Below are 10,013 nucleotides of genomic sequence, written 5' to 3' on the forward strand. Positions count from 1 at the left end.
TTTATCGTTTGGTACTGCAGTACTTACCCAATAGCCTCTGACTTTGCCTCTGACTTGATTTTCTTAATTGGCCGTTGTGAATTGTGAGCTGTAGAACGGGTTACAGTGCTCTAGCTAAGCCGGCGCTTATTCTTTCTGCATGGCAGACGCGGAATCCACATTTCAAGTCAAGTGGACGTGCTCTTGCACACTGAGGAGGGGGACATCGGGCAGTGCAGTTCCAGAAGCCATGAGGTTGGTCCAGTGTAAGGCGTTTTCGGCGCTCCCGCCGTAGAAAGAGACGGAAGAGATTCTTCTGGAACGAACTAGAAGCCGCGTGCGCCCATGAGCGCGTCCCAGGGCAGGGCCCAGGGCCTCCTCTCCAGGCGATCTTGACAATGGAGCGCGCGCGCGGACGTAAGCTTCGAACGAATTTATGGTCGACATGTCTACGCCGCTGCGGCCTGGCTTGTACTACCACCTGAGCGAGCGTCGCCGACCCTAAGTCTCACAACAGCATCACTATTTGCGTCTTTTTTCAGTATCGAGTATCGTTAAAATACACGATACACTAAAAATGTATTTTGGATACCGATACTCCGATACTCTCATTTTTGGCACGCGATACCTAATACCGATACACAAAATGTATCGAAAGATTGTATCGAAGATACATGTATCTGCGATACTGCCCACCACTGTACTCTGCATATCACCAGCGTTTTAACGCATTGTCGCCTAATGACACGCGCAACGCGCATCTTGTGTAAGACTGGACATTTCCTTACGTTCGACTCGAAATGCCACCTCATCCGACGATGCTGCGAAACGACCAGCAGTAGTAGTAGCTATAGCCATCACATTGCGCACATGAGCAGAATATATTCTGCTTGTGTGCGCAATATGATGGATACAGCTACTACTACCGCTGCGCCTTTCCCAGCACCGTCGTTACACCCGTCCCTCCTTCTTTCCTCCGACTTCTATAACTACCTCTCTTTGACTCCGGTAGTGACGACGCCCACTTCTGTGTGGCTAACAACGGCGACCCGATCCTCCCATTACCCACTCTCTCTGTTTTTGGAGTACTTCTACATGAGTCTGCGCGCTTCCCGAAAGAACACGTTATTGTACTTCTATGTCCAATGTATACAGGATGTCCCAGGAAACGTGTCATTGACTTATAATGAAAAAATACACCACTTAGGGTCTAGCGGTCAATAGCATATGTTCTTACTGTGAGATCACTACTTTGAGGGAATTCGGCACGCTCTATATATTGGTGGGGTAAAAAAGCGAATTTCACTTGGCAAATTTCCGAGTTCAGTTCGCAAATAATTCCATAATTAATTACGATACATGACATTCACATGAGGATGTGACAAAATCCTGATAAGAATAAATGCCCTGGACCGCATGATCCTGGCAATTTTTTGTTTTTTATATAAAAATATGACACATTTTCTGGGACACCCTGGATGTAGACAGGTAGCAAAATGCCCATAGGCTCTATCATCTTGAGAATAACGCCATTATAGAGACCATCCTTTGCTGAGGCTACTGCGATTGTAAATAATGAAGGCAGAGTATATAATTCAAGATTATGGTTGGCTACGGTGAAGTTCATTTCTACAAAGTGTAGTTCTGTCGTTTCCGTTACTGAAAGTGATCAAGGCGCTCAACTGGTAATCAAGAGATACATAATTCAAATCCCGCTGATGTCTGGCTTTTTCCATAACTGTCATATTTCAATTGTTTCTCAAAGGCGGAAAACTTATTCTCGCCGCCAATCCATCTATGTCTACTTGGAAACAGGTGAAACAGGAAAAGCAGTGTACGGCACATTTTGTTGACGATTGTTTCAAATGAAATCCAGAGGTGTTCATTAGCCTTGGCTTGCCAACGAAGTCCAGCAAGGTGAAAGAAGGAGCTCGGCAGCAAAAGTATTTGTGTGAGCAACAGCAACAAGTCACAGCAACACGTTGCATTGCTGTTGTGGTTCGCCATCCCCGCCGTTTCCGCATGTGTGAACTTGCCTTTAGCCCCTCTCTAAGACAATACGTATTGTAACATGGCATGTGGGAATGCGCATTTCAGGGTACTTATAAAAAGCGGGTGGATTTGAATAATGACTGGCTCCAATTCCGCCACATGGTACCCTGGAAACATCTACTTAATAAGTGAAATTTATTAATGAAATGACCATAATTATCTTACACTAGTTCCAGACTTTTCTGACAGGATGTGTGCGTGACCATATGACGCAACTCTCAAAACCTCATCTACAGGGTGTCCCAGAAAACGTGCCACTGAATTTTAATTAAAAAAAACTATGCCACATAGAATCATGCGGTAAATGGCATTTGCTCTTACAAGGTTTTTACCGCCTCTTGATGTGCATGTCATGTAACCTACGTTTAATTATGTAAATTTTTGCGAACTGAACTCGGAAATTTGCCAAGTAAAGGTCACTTTTTTACCCTTCCAATGTAAAGAGCTTGCCGAATTTACTCAAATTAATGATAATTGACAGGGATATTGAGGAAGTATCGTATCGGAAAAAATAGCCAAAAATCATGCTCTGCAGAGCTCGCAGAGGATAGCGCGAGACGAGTTTTTCAGCGAAATCATTGCGAGTCTGACGAAAGGGGCTTGGAAACCCATGGTAGAAACGGCATGGTAGAAAGAGATAACACAGACATAGCTTAACGCGTCCGGCTTCGACTGGGACATTACCTTCCCTCTCCCAATTTCAGGAGCTGCCACTTTTTCTACTATCACTCTGTGGGCTGGGTTTCCAACCTCCTTTCGTCGGAGTGACAGCGATGGCGCTCAAAAAGTCATCGCGTGTTCTACTGAAGTGCATGATGTTCGGCTATTTTTCCCGATATGATAGATCCTGATTACCACTGACAATTATCATGAACTTGAGTGAATTCAGCACACTCTTCATGTTGGTGGGGTAAAAAAGTGACCTTTACTTCCGAGTTCACTTTGCAAAAATTTACATAATTAAACTTAGGTTACATGATATGGACATCAGGAGGTGGCAAAAACCCAAGAAGAGCAAATGCCATTGACCGCATGATTCTATGTGGCGCAGTTTTTTATTGGAATTCAGTGACACTTTTTCTGGGACACCCTCTATAGTTAGCTCTGATGGTTTTATTATAAAAAAATGTGTAGAGCGTGAAAAATGCCCTGTGTAAGTGGAGTGTACCTGAACCTTAGGTACTAAGTAAATTTTCAATAGACAGATAGTCGTCGCTATAGACATGAATTATAATGTGTCTTTAAAGCAATGCATTATTTATTCTGCAACCTCTTCAATTGCAGGATAGCGCCATCATCAAAATACTTGGACCCTATCAACCTGTGAGTTTATCTGACACGACAGAATCACTGTTGTCATATGTGAAGAATCATAGAGATCAAGACATAAAAAAAGCCGACATTGTGCTGTACATCACAGGGTAAGATGTATCCAGTAATTTTCCATCGATAGAGATATTATTTTGCGAGTCAGGAGCAGATATCGAATGCACATTCAGTTCTGATCGCTGTTCAGATCGCTTTTTATTTTTACGCATTCTGCACAGTTCTTTAGAAAGAACTGTGCAGATCTTCTATAACATGTGGGAAATGCAGACACAACAGCATAGAATTGGACGTTTTTATGGTATGCAGGGGCGGCAGAGGGGATGATTACTGGTATCTTAATGTAAACCCTCTGAATTTATGAAAGGGCACAAAATTCCCATGAAGGTGAGGCACCAGAGTGTTACCTCAGGTACCACATGCGAATAAGATGCCATAAATTCTTTTCCTGAATCAATTCGCATTTGGCGCATGAGCAAAGGCGTAGAGATTGTTCTTGTTACCGCAGAGAGTGAAGACGTTTCTAAGATCGTCCATGGGACAGAGACGACTAAACCATCTGTGCATCTGGCACGCCTACTCGGAGAAACTGGATATATTCGGCAAGAACACCATAATAAAGGAACTTGCATTGCAGAAGAGTTTTACAGTGGGAGGATACATTGGGAAACACCGATATGCAGATAATGCAATATACATTCAATCCATACAAGACAAAAACAATGCACCATTAGCCTCTTTTTTTCATTCAGACTGCCTCGACTTTTTGGTAGCCGGGCATCAATGGACCATTTCCATATTTGCGTGGAAGAAGAATAGGGAAAGAGTGAAAGCGCATTGTACTCGTTACCAGACCTCGAACGTCCGCGTAACCTTGAAACCGATTATCTCCCCACAATGAACATGACAGTCTCCTCCAGGGGGTCCATAGGGATGTTTTCCACTGAAAGATGGCGGAGTCAAGGGCTGGGCATGCGCATACGCGTTGTCGGAAATGGTCCATTGTGGGAGATAGAAATAGGGCGCCTGTCGTTATTTAGGGTCCCCCTCAATTCATGACCTGCGCCGAGCCCGCGTATGACGACAATGATTCATAGGATCCCAACACATGAGAAAAGTACATTAAACATATATAACTTCATACTATATATAATTTTTTTTTCCTTTATTTTTGCACTGAATGTGGAACGTATTGTGGTACAGTGCCGGACTAAAGCCGAGTTCCCACATATAGCGCTTCGCTCTATAGGGATAGAAAATAGCGCTCGAAACCTTGCGCTGTGTTTCCGTTTGCCGTTCTCACATACAACCGAGCACATAGCGCTATCCTGCTGGGGTCACGGGATATCTCTTTGCGACGGGATGCACCGGTGCTGCCGTGATTGCTTCCTGTCGGCGTCAGTATCTGCAGCATCAAGGGGGATGACACTTTCGGTGCTGTGATTGCGATACCAGACTATAGTAACCAAACACCCATTCATTGGCAGATGAAACTCGTGGCCATTTTGACGTCGTCGTCGTCGTCGCATTTCCGTCTTGCTGCTTCGAGTGATTGGAAGCAAAACAAACCCCAGCTTCCGCGACACCACGGCTGAAGGAAGCTTACGATTGGTTAAGGCAGACTCACCGCTCACTATAGCGCTAGAAAAGTTGACCGGGGCTCTACTTCGACAAGAGCGGTTTTGTAGCGGTTTGTAGCAATGCGAGGAGGAAAATATAGCCAAATTTTCTAGTGCTATGTAGCAAAGCGCTATATGTGGGAACTTAGATGGGTAGAAATCCAGCGAACCGGTAGAAATGTAGGAAGGGAGTTGCCTCAGGACAGAAGCCGCCGATATTTCGAACAGAGACTGTTCTTCATCAGGGTCTTCTTCTTCCAGAAGAAGAACAGTCTCTGTTCGAAATATCGGCGGCTTCTGTCCTGAGGCAACTCCCTTCCTATATGTGGGAACTGGCCTTTAAGTTTATGAAACACGCTCCGGTACATTCCTTCCTCAGAGTGACATTTCAGTGCAGCAAATTGTATCGTACAGGCTTACAAACAGGTGACTGGGATACCTATAGGCACATGACTGCAAGACCGCACGGTCCCATTCGCTGCTAGCGTGCCATTCTGAGGAAAAAATGCGCCCGAGCGTGTTCCGAAAACTTTAGACATGCACCGCTACAAAAAAAAAAAAAAAAAGAAGTGCCTGTTCAACGGTAATTTTAGTGAGCTCCAGTGGCATAAGATACAAAGAGCACTAATAATGTAGTACATGGAAACAAAATTGTTCTGAGTTCCATTCTGAGTCTGTGTTTGTAAGATGGCCGTCCGCGACAGCGCGTGCAGCAAACGACCCTGAAATACCCTGGCCCTGAGATACCCTGACCCTGTGATAGATAGATAGATAGTTGGCATCGCTTTCGACAAATCAAGCAAGCGAGCGATGCCATTCAGAATGATGATCATGCTGCGTATATTCATACTTTGTTTTTGTTCGCCGAATATGCTCCTCTTCTTCCTCAAAGAAAGAAAGAAAAAAAAATGGAGCACAGGGGACCACACATTCCGGCGCCACCAATCTGCAAAACGCAGCTGCATATCTCTTGTTGCCTTTCCTTCTTGTCTTTTCTTTTCTTTTTGCGGAGCGGGGTGGTAAAATTTTTGCGTGGTTGTCATGGGCGGGGTGGGGAGCGTTGGGAAAATAATCTGTTGCCGTGCAGCGAGAGCTGGGCGGCAATCTTTGCCCCAAACAGTAGGAGATGACCGAATGCTCCTCGGATGGTCTTTCAGCTTCTAATTCCTTCTTTCAGGCAACATGTGAGCGCAATCCAGTGGATGGGAAAGTATTACAGAGGTAGGTTATTGCTCGTTTGCATTATCATTCGGTACACGCAGCAAGAAAACACAGGAGGTGTAGCCCCGCTCCGTTCACTATTCCGAAACGAATGGCGGGGAAAGTACGTTACTCCTCACTCTAAAGGCAGAAGTATACGACATGCTCAAAGCGTGTGAAGCATTCACACGGTATCGTATTGCCTTCTGATTTTTGAAAATGGGAGGTGTCCGCGCTTTTCTTCAGCAGTTTGACACATACGTAAAAACTGGCATTACAAACTGCCCTCACAAAGCCAGAAGACATAGCGATATCGTTCTGAATCTGGTTGGCCTTGACAACGCTACATAGATAACGAAAGCCTCCTCATGCCCCCGCCCTACGTGGACAAGGGGATTTGATATTCAGACGATCGCTGCAGAACCACCTCAAACACACGAACTCTTTGTCAACAAGTCGCTGCTCATGCAGCACGGCCTTATACACGGTGGATTTCTTTAGCTCCAGCATTTTTCATAAATAAACCTTTGAGGGCAGCATAGTTGAAGTTTCTGCTGCTAACCGGACATCCCCTCGAAGAGTGTACATGAGTACACGGGTAAGGAGTACCTCTACAAGAGTAAGAAGTTATAGTTAATTATTGAAATTCTTAATGAAGACCTTTTTGGCAAAAGTGAGAGAGATGGATCTTAGACAACCTTTGTCAAAACCTTTATATTTTTTAAAAACTCTCAATGGAGAGCACGTAGAGGGGGTAGAAATCCAGCGAGACGGTAAGGAAGTATGATGTGAAATGCCTCAGGACGATAGCCGCCGATATTCCGAACAGAGATTGTTCTTCTGCTAGAAGAATTGTCTCTGTTCGCAATATCAGGGTTCTCGTCCTGAGGCACCTTCCCTTTATGCTTAAAAGAGCACGCTCGTTGCAATATCTATCGACAAATTTCGCAATACAAATGAGCCTAACGCGAAACAGCGCGCCCTTGGAGGGCCAACGCTCAGAAGCGAAGGCCAATCCGTTTGTGTGTGATTTTAACGAGGAGCTCTCAGCGATATAACGGACGTTTTCTAAAGCGATTGTAGGAAACGATGACTCCAATTCAGAACAAGCGTTTATGGTTCATCAGAGCTCGAGCTCGTGGACAGTTGCTCGTGCGTGTTGGATTAAACACTTGTTCTGAATTGGAGTCATCCTTTCCTACAGAGATGGTTATCAATGTATTACTTCACAGTACTCTTTATTGCTCGAATTTTTTAATTACTGCAGGTTGGAGCCGAGCCGGCGCAGTTTGCACACCCGACAAAGGAGTGGCGCTTCCTCTGTACAATCCGGACTTTGACAAGATGGAAAGTGTCATGTTCGGCATTCTTAGACTGTAAGTCCCTATTAACACTGGAGAGTTGTGGGTCAGGTTGCACGAGGATTAGGGAACCCAACTTGCTAGCCCTATAATGCACGCAGCGGCCTCTCCCCGCACATGGCTTACGGGACAGGGTTTCAGTAACGCTGAGCGGGTCGCTCGCATTTCTCGATTGCAGCGCCGGTACAGCCAGGAGATACTTAGGAAAAAAAACGTGATAACGAAAAATAAAAACATCGCATCTAAAAAGCAACATGTTGCGCCGACAGTCAAAACCTAATTGATCTTTTTTTGTTGTTGTTGTTCTTTTTGACAGTGTCGTCCTGGGCCGTTTCCAGACGACACTTTAACGCAGATTGTCGCCGGCCGTGAGAGCGATACGGGCCATTAGTGAGGGCCCCACACTGTACTTCAAAAATAGGGTGCCCATACAAAATAAAATCGCCAAAACAGTTCTAAAAACAAATGAGGACACTCAGGACCGAGGACACGCATGACACAGGACCGACGCACTACCATACACTGGCGCATGCAACGCTCAAGGCGCGGATACTCGAATGCGGTGTGGCGATGATGTCATTTCCTTGGGTCCCCCATCATAAAGAACGTTACATCAGGAGAGTAATCTTACAGAGCTCTCTGCAATGTTAGTTTCCCCAGGCACACTTACAACTGAGGCTTGAATCAAGCTTCTCTGCTCAGCACTTTTCAAGAGAGTGTAATTACATACTAGTGTGTGCTTGCCTTTACAGCCTGGGAAGTCATGAGACTGGCGGGGTAGCAGCAAATCTAAAGTAAGCCTAACCACTTGTTGTGCAAATACGACACTTTAGACGACAACGAGAGTCTGTTTAGGATGTCGACTGTAGAGGCTCTGGGAGAAACGTGTTAACGTACTGGTAGTAGGCATTATTTTGGATATATTTTGCAGGACCAAGTCCGCAGAGTGCTTGACAAAGAAGAAACCACGTGGTGTGTACAGCAACGTGACCAAGCTTCCAGGGGAAGGCCTCGACGGAACCGCCTATTGCAAGGAGTTTGCAGACAACCTCGATGAGTTCTCATTGTGCGAGGTACGGTATATGTCTCATTGTGTCGTTCAAATGGTGGGAGCAAGAAGGGAGCGGCACTTTTTGGCGCAGGCTGGGGTATGTCACCCCCTGTTCAAGAATGGACCTACGACTTCGAGAAAACTTCAAACTTCTTTATGGAACTGGTCGGAGCGCTTCGCTCCATCCAACAACAGCAACATAACAAACCAAAAAATCACCCAATCATTGGCTCACAAGCTATTTAAGGTCCCCGAGAGACCACATCGTCCTCCTCGTTCATGCCTTATTTACGCAGACAACGAAATTATTTAACCCAAGTCTGCAAAACCCCCGTACTCCTTCCGGGCCCGCACGCCGAGCACCGCGCATTTTTACTAGATGTTGTCGTTCACTTGACTGAATATGACTTTCTGCAGGTAACCACACTAGGGAGCCGAAAAAAAAAAGCCAGCGCAAAGAATGTTCCCGGACGAAATACCTCCAGGAAAAAATACATACCTACACTTTTGGTATCTGGTTCAAGATAAATTGTAGGCAGTCGGAGTGCTCTTTCTATCAACCAGTGCTCCGAATATCCTTCTTGATTTGGGGAGGGGACGGAGCGTGTGCCTTTCTTTTGTGACACTTGATATGAATGTAGGGTGTCACAAAACGGCGTGCGCCTCCCAGTCTCAACGAATCGGGAATGGTGGTTGGCTACGAGTACTTAATGCGGTGAAGTTGTTTTTTAAGCCTGTAAGATGATGGCATCTCTGCCAGGATTGGAAGGTGACTCGGTTTCGAACGCATGCTTCAACCGTGCTCTCTCGGTGCTGTCCCTTTGTTTCCTTCAGACGAGAGGGTTGTTGATTTTTTAATTCCTTGTTAGTGACGCGAAGCAACTGTGGCTCCCAGTGTTCAGCCACCGCCCAGTGTTCAGCACTGCCTTGGCTACAAGCAACGAACGGGAACCTCACCTGAGCTCAGGGGCGGATCCACTGGTGGGGGCACCCTGATACATACCTCTGCCCCCCATTCCGGCAGATTTTCTTGCCGCACGCTCCGTTTTCCCGCCAATCCCGCGTGCGCCTTTATCCCGAAGATTGCGCGAAGGGCATGACATATACTCGCCGACGAACACTTCATTGCCTAAAAAGGAGCGAAGACGCAGGTGGTGCGAGGAGGAATCACATTCGCCTGCTCTCAGCGCGCGGAACGCGCCGGACACTGCACGGTGAATAAAGACAGCGATTTGACGTTTGGGGGGGGGAGGTCAGTGGCTGCCTGGAGTCTACAACGTTAAGGCGTCCTCACTCAGCTTCACAAAGAGACAGCACGTTACGAAAATGGTAGGACATATTTTTCTGCTGTTTAGACATACGTATAGAGGAAGACAAATAGATACTGGTGTAGCACCAGTTACCAAGCACCTTCAGTTATGCGTT

The 10,013-nt window shown here is 46.0% G+C and overlaps 1 protein-coding gene across 2 annotated transcripts in view; it reads left to right on the forward strand.

Moving 5' to 3' along the window:
* The window catches only part of LOC135370186 (uncharacterized), a 51,570-nt gene that overhangs the window by 13,335 nt on the left and 28,222 nt on the right, over positions 1–10,013 (forward strand). For both annotated transcript variants that reach the window (XM_064603890.1, XM_064603889.1), the window contains exons 4-8: positions 3,316–3,452; positions 6,154–6,197; positions 7,444–7,552; positions 8,290–8,331; positions 8,469–8,610. In XM_064603890.1, the coding sequence (XP_064459960.1) occupies positions 3,316–3,452; positions 6,154–6,197; positions 7,444–7,552; positions 8,290–8,331; positions 8,469–8,610 (474 nt within the window). The remainder of the gene's footprint in view (positions 1–3,315; positions 3,453–6,153; positions 6,198–7,443; positions 7,553–8,289; positions 8,332–8,468; positions 8,611–10,013) is intronic.

This window comes from Ornithodoros turicata, chromosome 10, assembly GCF_037126465.1.
Source record: "Ornithodoros turicata isolate Travis chromosome 10, ASM3712646v1, whole genome shotgun sequence".
Lineage (NCBI taxonomy): Eukaryota > Metazoa > Arthropoda > Arachnida > Ixodida > Argasidae > Ornithodoros > Ornithodoros turicata.